The following is a 21,175-nucleotide window of genomic DNA, read 5'->3' on the forward strand; positions in this document are numbered from 1 at the left end:
ATAATAATAAATAATCCATGTATTCAGGCTTAATATAAGGCCTAAAAAGTAGTAGTGGAAATAGACGGATGGGAGATTCAGCATTCCCCAGTGTTGCAACTACTCTTGATGCTATTACGGGAAAGGTTCAAGAGGAAAAGAATTAAGTACCTCTTTCAACCTTAGCCTGACTCAAGCTCAGGAGATGCCTAAGAGTGCTATATCTGCATTTACCAAAAGACATAGATGTTTACAAATAAAATAAGCTAGTCACTAATAGCTATTATAGAAAATAAGCAAGGAAACAAAGTTGGTGCTAAAGCAAAAGTTGTTCCTGACACATGATCAGAGAAATCCCCAGATTCCTTCGTTGGAAAGAAGGTTCTTGGATTGGCTGTTAACACATAGTTTAGAAATATCAAAGAAGTGAAATTCAAACAGTTAATTTAGAAATTTCAAACAATAATCAAACAGAAAGGCTTTGCTCAATTACCAAGGTTTCTCAAATTATAGCAAGACACATTAACATATAAGAACAAAGTATTACTATACTACAATAACTACTCTTGCAAAGTCTTTGCAAGCACTCAAATATTACTGAATAAATTCTAGTAAAATTTAAACCTACTTATTCCAGATCCTACTGGACCCATGTTAGAAGCTCCTATTCTTCCTGCAAACCCTCCAATCATTGCACTGCCTAAACAAGGATGGAAAGATAATATACTAATTAATTTAAATAATCATACTTTAAAATTCCCAAGGTACTATGTGCTCTGATTTACAATAAATGAAAAGCATAAAGTCTTCTGAAAATAGAGTTCAAATATGTAAGATGTTGAAAAAGAGAGCTAGCATATTAAAATTCTTAAAGTGTTTTCTTCAGGTAATAAGTTGTATAAAACATTATGATTTTCTGATTTTTCACAAAAAAAGAGAAACCAAATTTCGAAAATTATAGCCTACAAAAAGAAAAGGAGAAGTATGCAGCCAGCCCTACCAAGTCTACCAAAGGAATCTCCAAAGCCTCGATTTATTCCAATATCACCACGTCCAAAATCTCGCTCCATGCTACTAGTCATCGCACCACGGTACAGCTCTGAAAAAATTGTGCAACAAATTAACCCTTTTCAAATATATCAATACATGATGAAAACATTCAGGAATGTATCTAAATTATGAAAAGACAGCATAAGTCACAAATACAAAATAGTCTGTCATTTACCCAATTTACCTCACATGCCACACATATCATCCCCATTCCCCAGGCCTGTCCTTATCCCCTAGTGCCTATATGCCTTCTGAAGACATTTTTAGCACACATTCCTAAGTTATAGGGGGGAAATATTAATCATAGGGAAAACTAAATGTGCACACACTTCCCACTGCATACATTTACCTACCTCCCATTCGGCCAACTCCTCCAAATCCTCCCATGCTATTCATTGCTTCCAGACCACCAAACCCTATTCCTATGGAATAAAGATTAATTTTGAGATCCAACTGTCAGTCATGTAGCTGAAAGGTACATTTTGTAAATGTTAAATCTCACCAGTAAGCTCTTCATCCACCCTACCTTGTGCAGCTACTTCTTAACACATCACCTTCCTTTAAGTATGTACCAGGCTCAATTTCTGCTAGCAGCCTTTAGAACATGAGCCAACAATAAACCATGACTTTTTTTCCATGGAATTCTCAACACAGTTTCTAGTTTATTAAAAATGGTGATGGGTACATACAAAAAAACAAATCTTTATACATACCTCCTCCAATTCTATTCATTCCTCCAAAACCTGGACCATCCATTCCCATACCTCAAATAAAATACACAGTATGTACTTTAAGTATATTTTATTTTTATGACTAAAAGATGATATAATGCATTATAGCAAAATAGATACCACTGGTATAACCACAATGAAACACTAGAGAAGCGGTAGGGTACAGGAGGCATGGTTTAAAGTGCTATGCCATAGCAGCTGTCTAATCATGAACCTTCAAAAGGGTTTCTTTGAACATTTATCAGACAAGAAAGCAAAATTCACTAGTAACACCCATAACATTCAGTTAGAGAATATCTAGAACTAGGTAATCATTCATCACATTCACTTTTTTTCCACAATAAACACACAAATACTACTATCAATGATTTTTTTTCCAGCATACACACAGAAATAGCATTACAGCAGATTTAGAGATCAGGCCAGAATGCCAGGACTCTCTAAACATCGCAGTTAAAAGAGCAGTAAAAATTTTTAAAATATAAATAGTATGTATTTAGGAGAGGGGAGGTAGGTGTGAGAGTCTAAGGGTAAGGGAGAAAACTTGTTTGGATCAGAATGATTATGATAATGAGCCTCATAATTTAAAGTGTGACTACAGCATCTCGACAAAAATAGGAATCTGATAGCACTTATTAGTCCATCAATTAAAACAGTAATTCACAAAGTATGGTCCAGGGACTCTTGAGGGTTCAATACGTCAAAACTATGTAAGTCACCAAATACTACTAAGACATTATTTGATGTTTTACCCTCATTCTCTTGAGTTTAAGGTGTAATTTTCCAAACACTATATGATGTACAATATCACAAAACACTAAATGCAGAAACAGATATAACAGCAATATTAAGCCAAACATTAAAAAGATGTGTGGAAAGGTAAAACAATGCCACTCTCCTCACCAATTTCTTTTCTGCATTGAAAAATAGTTTATTTTCTTAAAGCTTTTATGTATGTTAACATGTAATGAGTTTATCATTTTTTAATATGTAATTTTTTTAATTTCTAATTTTTCATTTATAATACAGTAAATACTGGCAATTATAACTACAAAAACAAAGCATTTTCAGGTTCTCAACAAATTTTAAGATATAAAAGGGTCCTAACACCAAAGTTTAAAAACCAATCTCTAAAAATGACCTGTGAGTTCTTCCAGGTGAGCAGCCAAATAACTACCTGAAAAGCCACCTTCCCAACTGGATAAACAAATTTTAGTTGCCTATGATATGGTAGCATTTCAGCTACTCCATAAATACTGTTCATACATGATATATTCTCCTTCTGCCTTCAAGACATTTCAAAATCCAAAATGCTAAAAGGCTAGCTACAACATAGCTGGCCCCAAAGAAACCCTCCTGACTTCTGCCTGTCTCTTTCATGTTAGCTGTGCTCAAGGTCTCATTCCTTTTTCAGAATGAAGTGACACCGTAAATATCTATTAATTAGAGTCCTTTAAACATTATTAAAGACCACATCAATGGAGGCTTTATTAGCTAGCATATGTATCATTTAAAAAGAAAAGAGGAAGTTAGAATACTCACCACCTGGACCTAAATTTCCCATTACTCCACCTATGTTCAACTGGCTGGCACTAATAGGCTGTCCACCTGGACCAAGTCCCATCCCAATGCCTCCAAGACCACCTAAAACAAAAATGAGAACAATCATTACAAAGATCCATATATGATTAACTAATTGGCAATAAAATTTTTTAAACAGCTATATACCTGTAGTAGTATCTCTAAAATTTCTGCAAATTTTCAAACAAAAGCACTGGTTCTTGTTTTTATCTAGAAAGTAGCACACTGAAGCCCGACTATAAAACCATTTATTAATGAGAAGTGTTTTATGAAATAAAACATGATATAATATAAAGTACACCTTATACCCCACTTAAAGGTACACTGAAAGGAATAATAAAATACCTAGAGGATTTTGAATAATATCATATCACCTTATATATGGCATGCATATCTGAAAATGAGCATCTTGCCCAAATTTGTAGACCCACTTAAAATTTGATAATTACTTTTTAAATGGTTCAAATCAAACTAAAAAGTCAATAACCATGGAAGTATAACACTGAATAAGGCAAATATTATATTACCTAGTTTTCTCATTGATATAAATATTTATTTATATTTATATGGCACCTTAAGTGTTTCCACATCTATTGTCCATAGAAGAGGAAATTTTTGAGACCTTAGGTTACTTGCATAATGACATGCAGCTGATTTTAAGACTTTGGTCTTTGCTGCCAAACTGCACAAACTGCACAGGAAGGACAGATTACTTATAAAGAAAGGAGGATTCAACAAATAGCTGACTTAAAAGCAACAGTGTAAACATGAAGACTGTAGAATACTTTCAAAGTGCTTAGAGAAAATAATTATCTTTATACAAGTTAAACTATCTTTGAAGACATTTAAAACCCAAAATTAAGAGAATTTACTAATAAAAGATCCTCACTTAAAAGAGCTTCTAACATATATGCTTCAGAGGAAAAAAATTAGTGCCAGAGTCTATAAAAGCAGAGGAGTGATGACACAAGAAAATGGTAAATAACATTGTCTAATTCGCAGGACAGAAAAAAAAATAGTACAGAACTAATAATACAGAACTAAAATGCTGAGCAATGATAGTATAATTCAGTAGGAAAGTGACTGCGTCCAAAGGTCACTCTACTATTACATAAAAGAATAATTATATTAACTTCAGGCTTCATAGAAATATTAAAATATCCAGAACAATCCAAGATAGGAGAAAAATAAGTATTTGTAAGACAGAAAAATAAGACACAAAATAATATAATGGAAATTAATCCAAATGAACCAATACATGTGAAGAAATTGAACTCTTCAATTTCATGGGGAAAAAAACTATCAAAGCGATTTTTTTAAAAAGTCTAAGCCCAGCAATAACACTCTTTATAAGGGGCATGCCTAAAACAGTAAAAAAATAGGAAAAATGTACCAGGCAAGTACTAAACAAAATAAAGCTGCTGTACTTACATTAAAATGAGATCAAAGACTCAAAGTAATTACTAGAGAAAAAAATCACCCTATAAAATTTTTGATTCACTAGGAAAATATATCAATTCTAATCTAGATGCACCTACTAAGCTAGATTAAAAATATTTAAGTAAAAACAAGAAAAAGTAAACAAATCCACTATTCTATTGAGCAATTTTACCAGACACATAAGATAATAAGATAAACAGTGTTACAGCAGAAAAATTATTGGATCTAAGACAATTTAAATGATTAACAAACTTGATTTAATGAACATATATAGATCACTGCACTCACCAACTATACCCAGAATACTAAGAAAAATGTGCCATATGGTAGGCCATCCATAAGTCCAAATTAATTCCAAAGAATCACACTCACATATAAACCATGTTCTCTGACCACATTGAAATGAAAAAGTACAAAGGAAAAAAAAAACGCATACATTTGGAAATTGAAAACTTCTATTTTCAAATCATACATGGCTCAATAAGAAATCATAATGGTAATTTTTTTTTTTTTTTTTTTTTTTGAGACAGAGTCGCCCTCTGTCACCTAGGCTGGAGTGCAGGGGCACAATCTCAGCTCACTGCAACCTCTGCCTCCCAGGTTCAAGCAATTCTCCTGCCTTAGTCTCCTGAGTAACTGGGACTACAGGCATGCCCCACCATGCCTGGCTACTTTTTTTTGCATTTTTAGTAGAGACGGGGTTTCGCCATGTTGGCCAGGCTGATCTCGAACTCCTGACATCAAGTGATCCACCTGCCTCGGCCTCCCAAAGTGCTGGGATTACAGATGTTAGCCACCATGCCCAGCCCATAATGGTAATTTTTAAATACTCTAAAAACTGACCCATCATAAAAATGCTCCATAGCAAAACCCATGTACTAACTTTATAGTCATAACTGCTTATATTAGAAAGGAAAAGCTACCAATTTGAAGTAAGCATTCAACTTAAGGAGTTAGGACAAAAACAAACTAAACCCCAATAAACAGAAGGAAAAAATAAGAAGGCTAAGTGCAGAAATTAAAAATACAAAACATCCAAATTCAGTTATTTGAATACACTATTAAAACTGACAAATTTCTAACAAAATTAACCAAGAAAAAATAAAAATTGCAAACATTCAGAATTTTTAAAACAGAAACATAGATGTAGCAAAAACTTAAGAGATAATTTAAGCCAAAATATTTGAAAATGAACAAAAACAGAAAAAATCCTTAGAAAAATAGAAATTACAAAAATTGACTCAAAAAAACGATAGAAAATATAAACCATCAGTAGTTAAAAACTTCCCAGAAACAACAGAGGAAGGCCAGTTTTACACATAATTTCTAACAAATATAAAGAGAACATACAATTCTGATAAAAAATAGCAAATACTTTCCAACTTAATACACAGTAACTAAAAATTAAAATAACCTAAAAAACAGAAAAATGTATAAAATGTGGTATCAGCAGTTAAAATGAAGAAACTAGAGCTACATCTATCAACATAAATGAATCTCAAAAACAATTAAAAAAAAAAGCAAGTTACATAATACATTATGATATCACTCAAATAAAATTTTAAATCCAACAAAACAATTCCCTATGTTTATGGATGTACAAACGTGTAGTCAAATTATTAAAACCTAAATGATAGATACTCTATCCGTAAGTTGTTTCCTCTGGGTAAGGCATAGTTGAAAGATGGGCAAGGGAGATGGGGAAGCTCCATTTTACTGTAAAATTTTATTTATTTTAAAGAAAAAATCTACAACAAATATGGCATATGGTAACTATATGAGTAATTTTACTTTTGTCTGTATATTTCAGATTTCTTATAAGAATACTTTAAAAACCAGAGAAGATGCAGCTAATATTTATTGAGTGTTTACATTATGCCAAAATGACTCTAAGTGCTTTATATTAATTCATGTAATACTCATGTCAACCCCATGAAGTAGACACTATTATTCTCCCCACTTTTCAAAGGAGGCACTGAGACACAGAGGCACTGAGACACATAATACAATAAGTATATTACACTGTTATAGTCATTTTGGAAAATAATTTGATAATACTAACCCATGAGAACTGTAAATCTACCTCAGAATATCTGTCTGAAGGAAGTACCCAACAACATTACAAAGATTTGTGAACAAAAAGGCATGTGTTACTCTGTGGTTACTCAAAAGAAAATAAAAGTTAAAACACCTAAAATACAGAACAGTGAAATAGTTATGGAACATCTATATGATAGACTATTATACTACCAATAAAAATGTTTGAAAAGAATCTTCAACATGAAAAAATGCTTATACTCTGTTAAACAAAAAATAATTCAAAATTATTTTTGTTCCCAACTGTGTAAAAAATATACATAGCAGGCTAGAAGAAAATACACAAAAATGTTATAATGAGGTTACCCACAGATGGTGAAATTACAGAGGACATTTTTTCCTTCAAGTGTATAAATTTACCAAACATTTTAGAATGTATTGCTGATTAGTCAGGAAAAGTTACCAAAGAGAAAAAAAAAAATGGCACATAACACTTATCTTCTCAGTCTTCCTAATCAATAGCGCCAAACTATCTTCATAACTCCAAACTAATCCCAAATTGTGAGAAACTAGGATGTAGGCACAAAAACAAAGTGTTGCTTAGCACATAATAAAACAAACCAAAAAAAGCCTATGTTGTTTCTCATAATAGCTTTTACTTACGTGGTAATTGTGGTGTTTTACCATCATGTGAACGGTACTCTTCATGAGGAACAGACTTGTCATCCTAATTGCAAGAAAGTTTATAATATGGTTAACATATTACCACAAAGAACTGTAATGTAGAAGAGAACCAATAAAAGATCTGAAGAGGTTGGAGGCTGAAGTGATATACAGGAACTCACCATTTTCACATGCATAGGTCTATCAAATAAAAACTGCCCATTGAACATAGCTGTTGGTTCAGTCAAGGTAAGCCAGTTAAGATAACTATAAAATTATAACAGAACACAAACTAATTTTTAATAATCTTAGAGTCCAACTATCTCTGATATTTTAATTAACATCTTTAATACTTATTCATATTAGCCACTTTCATATACTCAAAAAAAATTCAATTCTTTGCTTTATGGTTTTATTTCATCAATAAGATGTATTTTTAATTCAACCATTGAAAAAAGTAAACTTGTAAAGCTTCGCTTAAAGTAATTGCATTAATATACAATGGATTACACAATTGTTAAATGCATGTATACAATTAATTGTGGTAGGAAGAGAGAAAAGAAAAAAGTTCATACCAGCCCTGTACAATATGGCCAATTCAAGTTTTAAGAGTGACTTTAATACTTGGACCTACTAAGCGTTTTATTTGCTGGAGACTAAAGTCTAACACACATCTCTAAGCCAAGCAACCTTAAATTCAATTACCCCCTGCCAAAACAAAGGTGGTATTATGCTTCTTCAACCTCATAAACAATGCTGAAATGTAAATCAGGATACAAATTGCTTGAACTGCTTCAATTGCTTGCTCAAAAGTGACAGTGCCCATTCCTCTGCTCTTGCCATCTTTGTCTTCTTTAATATCTGCCCGCTTCACAGTTCCAGCTATGCTGAACACTTCCTTTAGCTTCTTCCAACCAACTTTGAAGTCAAGCTTAATATAAAATTGTATAAAGTTACATACCTAATAAATGCGTCTCCCCATCTGTAAATACAAAAAATCTTTTCTAAACTCTTAAAACCATAAAGAACTATAACTCTAGTTCAACAATATATTGATAATGTTCAAATTTAAAAACATCTTCAGTTGCTTAAAATCATTTAAGCTACATCTACATTGTTCCTTATCCTTATTTTTTTTAATTTCCAAAATCACCTCTCAACTGCTCAAACCTGTTTTGTACATTTGAAACTTGCATATCTATTTTTACCAAGAGAAATCTAGATTTTGAAAAGTATTGTTTTCACTGACTTTCAAATGCTTAGAACAAATAACAAACCAACTATGGCATGCATTCACAAATATCAAGACTAAAAAAAGAAATCCATTTACCAATATAAACCAAAACACATATAATTTCAAGAACTGCTTGAATGTGTATAAACTGCACAGTTCCATGTTTAAAAAATCCAAATAGTTGTATTTAAACTCTAACCTTGTGTGTGTCTGTGTGTGTATATATATATATGTATGTGTATACGTCAATTGATTTTGAGTTTACAATAATTACTCTTTCACTTACTTTAGTTAAAAATAAGCAAAATGTTCTATAAACCTATAACTCATTCATTTAATCAAATTATCCATCTATCTGAATGACAAATTTTAGACTAAAGTTTGAACTTACATTGGCAACAAAAATTGTGGAACCAAGTCTACCGGCCTGCAAATTACTGATGACTTCAGGAGGAATGTTTGGATTATTGAGAATGGAAGGTGGTAAATTCATCAACCCTGATCCCATATCAGGGACATGTCCTCCTGGAAATGATCCTCCTGTTCGCTGCAATGCCCTACGAGCATTTTCTCCATCAGGATCCTATAACACACATTGAATGTTAAATTCCACTAAATACATCAGTAATTCTATATAATTAAAATAACAACTTAAATTCTACAGTAGCGATCCCGTCTGGCTCAAATTATTGACCCTCTTGAAGAGTGAGCTTTTTTCTCACCCAGAGAATTGAGTCCCATAAAAACCTGTGGATAAACAAAAGATTTCAGCCTCCAGAGATGTCAGTTAAATATTTTTTTCCAATCACTAAAGCCACTTAAGAACTTGAAATTAGTTTAATTTTGCTCTCACACTAGGGTACACGTATACATACATGTAACTCAAAGAAGAGCAAAGTACTCACTGCGACTTTTCTTTCCAAAATGTAGGAATGGTCAATTCTCACTACTGGATGCCCAATGGAATGCCAAATTCAGACTAATTCAAAGCTTTTCAATAGTGGAACAGACTGTTATAAAACCCAAATATTGGGGTAGAGGACAGGATGGCTGATTGTAATCTGTAAATTTTATTCCTGAACAAAATACAATTACCCACCTTCTAAACTCTTACCTTCTTCAACAATGATTATAATCTGAGATGGAGGAGGGGAGAGATAAAGGAGGGGTAGGTGTCCAAGTTAGAAATGATATTAAACATTGTTTTTTTGTTAGGTTCATTAATTTTGTAAGAGAAACATCCTACCTTTAAACAAAACCAAACACACACATACACGCACACAAACATAAATGTACTTCTCACTCATCCCACTAGGTGGAATACTAAAAAACAAAAATAAATCAACAAAAACCACATAAACACATTGACAGACTATCATCTGCAATGCCAAATGATTATGTTAAAGGTAATCACCATCATCACTTCTCCATCTTTAGGCTAAGATGAAGTGTAAAGGTAACCATCAAATCTACTTTGCTGGCCTCAGTCTGGGAATACAGTACCAATAAAAAGAAAGTCAGGTGACTTTAATAAATTCTCCAGGATGGCTGGAGAATAAAAGGTGAAAAGGTAAAATAATAAAACCATTCTGGCTTCCAACGTATTTCTTCACTATGAAGGAATAAAAAGGATTATAAAAAAAAATGTATCAAATAATGCTTCAAAACATATAAGTTAATAAATAACAAATTCTTCAGGCCTGAGGATTCAAAAAGAGGTAAAAATACGTAATTTAGGATAGTGGCTACCTATGGGGAAGAAAGATAACTCAGAAGAGAAGATGTTTCTTGAACTAGTATAGTAAGCTATTTCGGCTGTTTGTGCTTATAACATTAACAAGATGTACTGCTGTGTTGATCTGTCTTTTATATACATATATATGACAGAAATATATACACATACAATACATGCATACATATATAAAACATATATAAAATAAAATTTATATAAAACAAACCACCTACTATATAACATGACTTTTACTCTTCTTTTCCCCTTGCTGTCAGCCTGCTGGTTACTGACTGCTATTGCTTTTGGAGGGCCTACAATAGCAGTTTATAACTGCTACTATTCTGCATTTAATTAAATTAAAAAAACGTAATTCTAAAGTCTTTTAAGGAACAATGGAAATACACCTTCCTTAGACTTTCCTCAGTAGCAGTTCTAAGCATTCATTCCATCCACCCCTCTATAAATTAGATATCCCAGGAAAGGGACTGCCAAAGTGACATTAATTCAAAAAAGTCAACTAAATAAATCTCTCATCATTCAGCTAGGCCAAATTTAGCCTTTTTTTTCTCTTAAAAAGGTTAAAAATGGCGGCATCCTTTTTCAACTTGGATTATATAACTCCAGGGTCTCTGAAGTATTACTGAGGATCTACAATATGCTGAAACTTAAAAGAACACAATAACATGGCTTTGATATTTAGCATCCAATAAACTTTTTTTTCCAATAAAAGAAAAAGACACTAAGAATCTGTAGTACTTGTCCTTTGAAAAGAAATAGAAAACATAAAACAGAAAATTGTCAGGTCGGTGCAAAAGTAAATGCAGTTTTTGCCATTATTTTAATTCAAACCTTTTTTTAATGGCAAAAACTGCATTTACTTTTGCACCAACCTAATATAATCCTCAAAATGATCATTCTGATTATTATAATTTAAAGAAAATTAAGATACCAATATATTTCTGAAACACTGGCCCTGGCTTATGCATAAAAATCACCAAATAATTGGCTGACACAAACCACAACAGTCAAAATTTTCTCTGCTAATTCTATACATTCCTGTTAATAACTTTTTTAATAATAAACCCCAAACAGGACTAGAATAATTTGGAAGCAAACCCAAATAAAGGTATCTGGGATACATGTTATATGTTGGTAGCATGGCCTTTGATTTCAAGCTATTATCTCACACTCAGGAACAAGAGACTCTTGGACAGGAATAACAATCATCATTACTACAGCTAACATTTATTATGTAGCTAAAATATTTTGAGCACTGTGCTTAGTGCTTTGTACAATGGTAATATACAAGCATAATAAATAGCCAACACTAAATGGTTTACATATATTAACTCTTTGAGTCCTGATAGCACTATGAGGTAGGTGCTATCATTACTCCCATCTTAGTAATTATGAAAACAAAGGAGAAAGTTTAAGTAATTTGCCCTGAGTTAGAGAGGTTCTCTGATGCCAGAACATAAGTTCTTTACCATGTATCTCATTTAATCCTCATAAAAATCCTATTAGGTAAATAAAAGCACATTTTGTTTTATTGTGCTTCACTTTACTGTGCTTTGCAGATATTGCACTTTTTGCAAATTGAAGGTCTGTGACAACCCCGTGTCCAGCAAGTCTATTAGCACCATTTTCCCAACATGTGCTCACTTTGTGTCTCTGTATCACATTTTGGTAATTCATGAAATATCTCAATTATTCTTCATTATTATCTGTTATGGTGATCTGTGATCAGTGATCTTTGATGTTTTGTTTTGGGGCACCATCAACCGTGCCCAAATAAAACAGCGAACTTAATCAATAAATGTTCTGACTGCTCCACCGACCAGCCGCTCCCCATCTCTCTCCGTCGCCTCAGGCCTCCCTATTCCAAGACACAATAATATTCAAATTAGGTCAGTTAATAACCCTAAAATGGCTTCTAAGTGTTCAAGTAAAAGAAAGAGTTGCAAGTCTCTCACTTTAAATCAAAAGCTAGACATGATTAAGCTTAGTGAGGAAGGCATGTCAAAAGTTCAGACAGATGAAAAGCCAGGCCTCTTGCATCGAAGTTCCTGAAGGAAACTTAAAGTGCTACTCCAGTGAACACACGAATGATGAGAAAGTGAAACAGCCTTAATGCTGTTTCCAAAACAGGTAAAAACACAAAATTTAAGATACCGGTTACCTTTGGGGAAGAAGGATAACACAACACAAAAGATGCTTCTTGAACTATTAAGATATTTCACTTGTTTGTGCTTATAACATTTCAGTGGTCTGAAAGTTTCAGTGGTTTGAACAGAAGATCAAAGCAGCCCCATCATTCCCTTAAGCCAAAGCCTAATCCAGAGTAAGGCCTTAACTCTCTTCAATTCTATGAAGGCTGAGAGAGGTGAGAAAGCTGCAGAAGAAATGTTTGAAGCTGGTTCATGAGATTTAAAGAAAGAAGCCATCTCTATAACATAAAAGTGCAAGTGAAGCAGCAAGTGCTGACGTAGAAGCTGCAGCAAGTTATCCAGAAGACCTAGCTAAGATCATTGATGAGATGGCTACACTAAACAATAGATTTTCAGTGTAGATGAAACAGTCTTCTATAGAAAGAAGATACCATCTAGGACTTTCAGAGTTAGAAGGGAGAAGTCAGTGTTTGGCTTCAAAGCTTCAAAGGACACATTGACTCTTTTATTAGGGGTTAATGCAACTGATAACCTTAATTGACTTGAAGCCAATGCTCATTTACCATTCTGAAAATCCTAGGGCCCTTAATAATTAGGCTAAATCTACTCTGTCTGTGCTCTGTAAATAAAATAACAAAGCCTGGATGACAGCACATCTGTTTAAGAATAGTTTGCTGAATATTTTAAGCCCACTGTTGAGACCTCTTGCTCAAAAAAAAAAAATCCTTTCGAAATATTACTGCTCATTGACAATGCGCTTGTCACCCAAGAGCGCTAAAGAAGACATACAAGAAGACTAATGTTGTTTGCAGGTCTATTAACACGATATCCAATCTGTAACCCATGAATCAAGAAATAATTTTAACTTTCAAGTCTGATTATTTAAGAAATACAATTTGTAAGGCTATTGCTGTCATAGACAGTGATTCCTCTGATAGACCTGGGCAAAGTAAATTAAAAACCTTCTGGAAAGAATGTACCATTCTAGATGTCATTAAGAACATCTGTGATTCATAAGGTCAAAATATCAATATTAACAGGAGTTTGGAATAAATGGATTCTAATCCTAATGGATGACTTTGAGGGCTTCAAGACTTAAATGGTGGATGTAACTGAAGATGTGATGGAAAGAGCAAGAAAACTAGAATTAGAAGTGGATCCTGAAGATGTGACTAAATTGCTGCAAACTCATGATAAAACCTAAACAAATTAGGAGTTGCTTCTTGTATGAGCAAAGATAGTCATTTCTTGACATGGAATCTACACCTGGTGAATATGCTATGAACACTGTTGAAATGACAACAAAGGATTTAGAATATTACATAAATTTAATTGATAAAGCAGCAGCAGGTTTTAGAGGACTGACTTCAATTTTGAAGGAAGTTCTACTGTAGGTAAAATGCTATCAAACAACATCACACGCTTCAGAGAAATCTATTACGAAAGGAAGACTCAACTGATACAGCAAACTTCATTGTTCTTAATTTAAGAAAATGCAACAGCGACACCAAACTTTAGTAACCACCACCCTGATCAGTCAGCAGCCATCAGCACTGAGGCAAGACTCTCCACCAGCAAAAAGGTTACAATGAAAGTTCAAATGATCACTAGCATTTTCAGCAATAAAGTATTTTTAAATTAAGGCATGTATATTGTGCTTTTAGACATAATGCTATTGCACACTTTAAACAGAATATAGTATAAATGTAACTTTTATGTGTACTGCAAAACCAAAACATACATGTGACACACTTTATTGTTATATTTGCTTTATTGCAGTAGTCTGGAACCAAACCTACAACAGCTCCAAGGTATGCCTCTATTATCAGTAGTACTACTACCATTACTTCAGTTTAGAGAAATTAAGTAGCATGTCTAGACACCCACTAGAAAGTGATAAAGCCAGGAATCAAATCATTACTATACTATTAAATGCCATGGTTGACAGTACTGCTCTACAACCAATGATTAGCATCAGTATTAGTACAAAATCTTCAGGGTCCCAAAGTCTCTTTTAACACAGACTTTAGCAAGTATATGTATGTAACAGGTCTGTAATCCAACTATTAAGATTAACAATACAAAATAAAGGAACCTATGAAGATGAGTGCTATTCAAGCCAATAATTCTCAAGGTTAAACTGTAAATTTTTTGTTTGTATCTTCTAGTCATTTTTTTGTCAACCTATTTACACTGCTACAATTTTGTACAAAGAGGGCATTTCCATTTTAGGGGATTCCAACTTCTAGTTATAAATTTCACTAATAGAGTTATAATTTTTCTTAAATTTTAATCTAGTACAGTTTTCAGGTAACTCTGATAAAAAGTGAATATCAATTTTATTCAAATCCATAACATATTTGCATTATTAAGTGACCTTTAATTATCAATTACAAGTATATTATATTTCTCAAATAACAAAATCTAAATATTGAAAATGTCTGTACCAAATAAACTCAGCACCTAAAGTTTATCCCCTTTGAATTTCTAGGTCCTCAAATTTTTTTAAATTATGTGCTTTTATTTTTAACAACTTGGAACAAATCAAGTATATAGGATAACTGCTTAACAGCAAATATAAAATCACGTACAAGTAAAACTACCATCAATATATAATGCTTTAATAAACACCTATGCTTTAAAAAAAAGTTGTAGTCAGGCAAATATATTACCAAATTGAAAATCCAAGGAAAACATGTCTTTATATTCAAATGTTTAAATTCTAAATATAAGAAATCTTACCTCTTTAATATTAAGGGGTCTTCCACTAAGATCATATTTGTTCATAGTTTCTAGGGCTTTCTTTACAAATTCTTCATCTTTGAATTCAACCACACTTAATAGGGAAAAAATTTATAGGAAATGTTTATGTGCTAATTTTTTTCCAAAGTTTAATTTGACTTAAGATACTTAAAGAAAAAATTTCTTACCCACAACCCTATATCCAGGTAGATTTGTCAAAATATGCAAAAGAAAAAAGTTTTAGATCAGTACATGAAGTTAATAATCAGTTCTAACGTTTCAATCATTAAGGTAATTAATAATATGGTAGAATCACATCATCTTTTATATCTCCAGAACATAACAGGCAAGTAACCACAAATTTTCTCTAAATTTTTAAATATATCTATTAAAGATAGTAGAATCTAACATGTAACAAGCTTGGAGCACATTTTTTACTTTTAGGTGACTTTTCATTAAGTTAAAACTAATGTCACTGCACAAATTAAATCAACAGGAATTCAAGGAAATAACTAAAGGCTCCAATAGACCTATCCTTCTATAGTTACAAATATTTTCAAAAGATGTATTGTCTACGACATATTTTTCAACTCTATTAAAATCAAAATAGTAAATAAATATTAATTTTATTTTTAACAAGTTCTCTATCAGATTAAAACTGGCTGCACATTTAACAGCACCCAGTTGGAAGTATGTAAAAATCACCCATAAACTAATAATAAATTAATTTGGAGAGTTATTTTAAAAAATTATTCCCTGTGATTGCCATTCAAAGTCCCATTTGAATGTAATGACAAAATTTTTATTCATCATGCACCCAACTAGTTTTACTAACATAAGGAAACATTGCTAAGAGTTTTCCATTGTATTCTTCAGTATACTGCATTCTTATTGCTAAAAATCAAAATATACTATCAACCAATTCCTTCTATGTCAATATAATCGTAAATGTCATTCATACCAATTGGTCAGAGCACTGCCTCTTATATAGTCCTACAGGCTACCAAATTTAGCTTTTCAGTAAAATTTCAAAAATACATTCTGAACTAACACCTTTAAGCTATAGTCCCCTCAAAAAACTCAGGAATATTATCAATTCAGTGACTTTTAAAGTATCCTCGAAGACATCAAAATACAACAAAAAAATCCTATGCTAAAATCTTATTGGCTAAGAAGAAGTATTACCTTAGAGCATTGGAAAAGTGAATGCCCCTTTTGAGTGTTTACAAAACCCATCCCTTCCAGGCAGCTAGGTTTGTATAAGTGTCAGACTTGCTGGTATAGAGCCTCAAATCTTGCATAATAAAGTAAAACAAAATGAAACTTAAGTTTCCAAAAACTGGTACAAGTATTATACAAAAAGTAAACTGCTGAGGAACTTTTAAACCTCAAGCAGATTATTGCCCACAGCACTTACCCTTGATTTTCCTTCCGCATCCTTAAAGAGCTCCACGTATGTAACCTCACCAACTACATAAGACATACAAAAGGAAGATACCAAGAAACAATACATTTAAACACCAGTATCTTGCTTTACTGCACACCTGTGCACAACTCTACAGAGAAGCACCTATTATTCACCAACAATCAAAACCAGACCAACATACCTCCTATCAATGGCTATGTAAATTTAACTAATTTTCAGAAATGTACATCATCCACATTCTCTAAAAAAAGCTAACAACCATATTAACCTAATTCATACTACAGATCATATTTTGGCCAGCATGATATAGTTGGTGAACAAATGCACATATACATACAAATGGTCCCTTAACCTATCATATTAAAAAACATCACATTAGCACTTTTCAAATAACTTTGGTCAGCCTACACACAACAGCTGTTTTAAGGTGACTTTCTACCTGAATGTCTTCAATCATGTTTGCCATCAGTAAACTAAATTTACAAATCATGCTTCACAGCAAGCCACACACTTTCTAAATAAAGTCAATGAATAAAACCAATCAAATAGTTGTCACCTTACAACAGATACACCAATGCAATTTAAAAAAAAGAAAATTTATTAGAAGAGATCAGCCTCAAAGCCAAGTACATAGTTTGCAGGACTGTTGAAACTCAATTTTTCAAGAGATAACAAAACTAACTTTTACAAGATCAAGTATTAAAATTATTTTTCCCCAAAACCAACCATGTATATAAGATGAAGGTTTTCAGATTATTCTGAAAACAAAACTGCAACAGCAGTAATGCAATTTTAATTTAGAACTGCAAAGACAGCATCATGGCAGTCATGACAATGCAAACAAAATAAATTCCACAGCCAGATTCCAGACTCCACCAAGATAATAACAAAACAGCTTTTGGAAAAAAAATAAATAATCAGACCTTATTATTCATTCTTAACACGCTAAATGTATTACTTAACTAATGCAATAGCCCTTTTAAAATCTATAAAAACTTCAACTAGACAAAGCAATCACTTTAACAAAATTCTTGGTGGCATGCATATGCTGGCTCGCTACTATCCCACTAAAATGGCAAAAAGAAAAATATCCATACTACCTTGTAATGAAATTGTGTCAAGAGAAAGAAGAGGAAAAGATTAATTCACATGTCAAGAAATAAAAATCAATTTTTTGAGTCTGTGTGGCTCAGAGGAATAAAAATGTTTGTGTAGTTCCCTCCCCTGCCTATATGAAGATTATCCAACAGTGGGTTATTTCAGAGATAGTTACCTTTCTCTCTCATTAGATCTTTAATAGCTTGCCATTTCATGTCATATGGGATGTTGCTAATGAAAACTCTGTTACGATTTGGACCCTTCTTTTCTCCAGTGCCCGAATTCTTGTCTTTTGAATAAGGATGAAATCTATTGGCTTTCTTACTTCCTGTAGATTTTTCCTTTAGGTCAGATTTCTCTTCTTTTGCTGATTCATCATTCTCCCTGTGAATTAAAAAAAGTCAAACAAAACCCCTCAGTTGTGCTTATAAGAATGGAAGTCTATATTAAATAAGTATTTCATATTTATCACCTCGCAAAACTCTCCACTAAGCTAGACCTCAGCAAAGTAGCTGGAGAATCAGCCTGAGAGCTTTGAAATTACCCAATGCTATTTCAAAGCAAGAGTTTGGTTTCTCATTTAACAGTCCTCATTTTTTTCCCACATTAAATAGTTGTAAGCATCCAATCACCCAGTTTTTCCCATCACACTACTTAATTAATAAATGCTATTAGACTGGAACAGAGGGGAGAGCAGATAATTTTACTTCTAAGGTATCTAAAACTGCCACCTTTGATGGAGAATTAACTTTCTGGGCATCATTAAAAACTTTTTTAAAAACTAACTTACACAGTGATACTCTGAAAAAGTTCATCTCTTAAAGGTTAATAGTTTCTTCTCAGAACTTTCTCCTCCCTTAATGAGAAGCATAATTAAAATACAAAGTTATGTCTATAAATCCACATCTATATATGTATATACTCACATTAAGACTCTCAAACTTTCTTCTATTCCCAATTTTGATCAACACAGAAAACTTATAAAGTATCCTAATATTTTATGTTACATTTTAACCTATAAACTAGAATAGGGTACTTCATCAAATTATGCCGTTTCATTAATATTACCTACAATGGGTAATGTAGGACAGAAGCAGTACATAAAAGCAAAGTAAGCCAAAATTTTATAAACCTGATTTTTTTTTTTTTTTTTTTTGAGACGGAGGTTTGCTCTGTCACCCAGGCTGGAGTGCAGTGGTGCAATCTCGACTCACTGCAACCTCCGCCTCCCAGGTCCAAGCAATTCTCTGCCTTAGCCTCCCGAGCAGCTGGGATTACAGGTGCCCACCACCATGCCCGGCTAATTTTTTGTATTTTTAGTAGAGACAAGGTTTCATCATCTTGGCCAGGCTGATCTTGAACTCCTGACCTCGTGATCCAACCACCTCGCCTCCCAAAGTGCTGGGATTACAGGCGTGAGCCACCGCACCCGGCCAAACCTGATTTTTAATGACGCCTTAACTAGAAAAAAAAGTAATTTATAACACCATAATCACAATGCAACTCTATGATGTCATATGCCAACCATCCAAAAGATGTAGGCGTACACTTAAACCCTACAGATAAAAATTTGGATTTCTATTTTAAAATGCAATTTACTTTTCAAAACAAGTCTTTTTTACAGAACAAACAATAGGGGTTTTTGTGGGGTTTGTTGTTGTTGTTGTTGTTGTTGTTGTTGTTGTTGTTTGAGATAGAGTCTCATTCTGTCACCCAGGCTGGAGTACAGTGGCACGATCTCGGCTCACTGCAATCTCCGCCTCCTGGGTTCAAGGAATTCTCCTTCCTCAGCCTCCCAAGTAGCTGGAATTACAGGTGTCTGCCACCACACCCAGCTAATTCTTGTATTTTTAGTAGAGACAGGGTTTCACCATGTTGGCTAGGCTGGTCTCAAACTCCTGACCTCAGGTGATCCACCCGCCTTGGCCTCCCAAAGTGCTGGGATTACAGGTGTGAGCCACCGTGCCCGGCCAATAGATTTCTTATTTAAATAAGTGCTCTAGTCAATTTAAAACTATTTTAATAACAAAACTTCAATTTTAAAGCAATTTTTCACAAACATTACTAATAATATCACTGTGCATGACACCCAGGAATCTAAATTTTTTTTAAAGCTTTCTGGATTATTCTGACAACAAACCAAGTTTCATGAGCCAGGCTCTAAATTATCTTCTAAGCCCAGCAATTCTGGTGATCCATACATTGCAATGCTCCACACACCTCTAACTGCAGTCATTTGTTACATAATATACAGAGCTTCTTGAACACTACTCTTCTTTGTAGGTAACACAGCCATAAATATGGTATGTAAACTCTATGAGAACAAAAACTATCTGCTTTGGTATCAGCAGCACCTTCCACGGTGACTGCATATAACATTGTGCTGTAATTTTTTAATGAATTAACAGTCAATTAAGAATCCATACTCATGTGAGCACAGATGTTGCCAGAAAAACTGCTAGAATAAAGAAGGAGACATTTGGACCAACTTGCTTTGCCATTTTTTTTAGACCTTGAAAGGGACATCTTCACTATCAAACATATTCCTCCATCAGAAATGGCATGGCCTAGGGGGGAGTCTTCTCAACTGTCTAAATCTAGCAAGTACCTACCTGTCTGAACAGAGTGACCCTTTTGAAAATGGCAGCAAGCAGCCAAAAGGCACAAAGGCCTTTTCTCTGGTTTCTGGGTACTGCAGATAGAAGAACAAACCTTTCTTTTCAATTCCCAAAGGGCCTGTTTATATAATAGGCTTAGATGAATTCAATGAATGTTTGTAAAGTAATTAAGACTCTATTCAGTAAGCAGATATCTATATAGCCTCTAGATTAATACCCCTTCCCCTGCCTATTTTCTTCCAGGATTAAACCAATTGTGAAAATTACACAAAGTTCTCAAGTACTTACAATGTTCTATTCTTGACTTAGGTGGGGTTACATAGATTAAATATTTGCTTACAATAATTTGAAAACTCCATTAAAAACAGTAACATTATATATAATATTTTCTTTAAAATATTTACTCAAAGATGATCAGAGAAAGTAATTTCTTCATTTTCCCCAATAAGAAGCATCTTAAAAATACTGATAAACTGCTCATCTATGATGTATGAATTAAAATTTATCTTAAGTTTCTTCCCAGTGTATAACAAAAAAAAAAAAAAAAAAAACTACAAAAGCCATAACAGTTTAGAGGCTACAGGGATGATCTAATTATTAAGAAACTGAGCCATAATTATATAATTTCTGAACTATTTCCAAGTCATAAATACTTTGGGAGAGAAAGTAAAAATAT

The 21,175-nt window shown here is 33.1% G+C and overlaps 1 protein-coding gene across 2 annotated transcripts in view; it reads right to left on the reverse strand.

The window, feature by feature from the left end:
* MYEF2 (myelin expression factor 2) overlaps positions 1-21,175 on the reverse strand; it is a 35,756-nt gene that overhangs the window by 8,079 nt on the left and 6,502 nt on the right. Inside the window, exons 2-14 of one of the 2 annotated variants that reach the window (XM_054450413.2) lie at positions 18,057-18,265; positions 16,775-16,827; positions 15,546-15,553; positions 15,358-15,451; positions 9,107-9,298; positions 8,259-8,412; positions 7,664-7,713; positions 7,482-7,545; positions 3,303-3,404; positions 1,743-1,793; positions 1,383-1,451; positions 980-1,078; positions 608-679 (exon numbers count right to left, since the gene is read on the reverse strand). In XM_054450413.2, the coding sequence (XP_054306388.1) occupies positions 608-679; positions 980-1,078; positions 1,383-1,451; positions 1,743-1,793; positions 3,303-3,404; positions 7,482-7,545; positions 7,664-7,713; positions 8,259-8,412; positions 9,107-9,298; positions 15,358-15,451; positions 15,546-15,553; positions 16,775-16,827; positions 18,057-18,265 (1,217 nt within the window). The remainder of the gene's footprint in view (positions 1-607; positions 680-979; positions 1,079-1,382; positions 1,452-1,742; positions 1,794-3,302; positions 3,405-7,481; positions 7,546-7,663; positions 7,714-8,258; positions 8,413-9,106; positions 9,299-15,357; positions 15,452-15,545; positions 15,554-16,774; positions 16,828-18,056; positions 18,266-21,175) is intronic. The other variant, XM_054450414.2, reaches the window with a different exon arrangement.

The sequence above is a fragment of the Pongo pygmaeus genome, chromosome 16 (assembly GCF_028885625.2).
Source record: "Pongo pygmaeus isolate AG05252 chromosome 16, NHGRI_mPonPyg2-v2.0_pri, whole genome shotgun sequence".
Taxonomy (NCBI): Eukaryota; Metazoa; Chordata; class Mammalia; order Primates; family Hominidae; genus Pongo; species Pongo pygmaeus.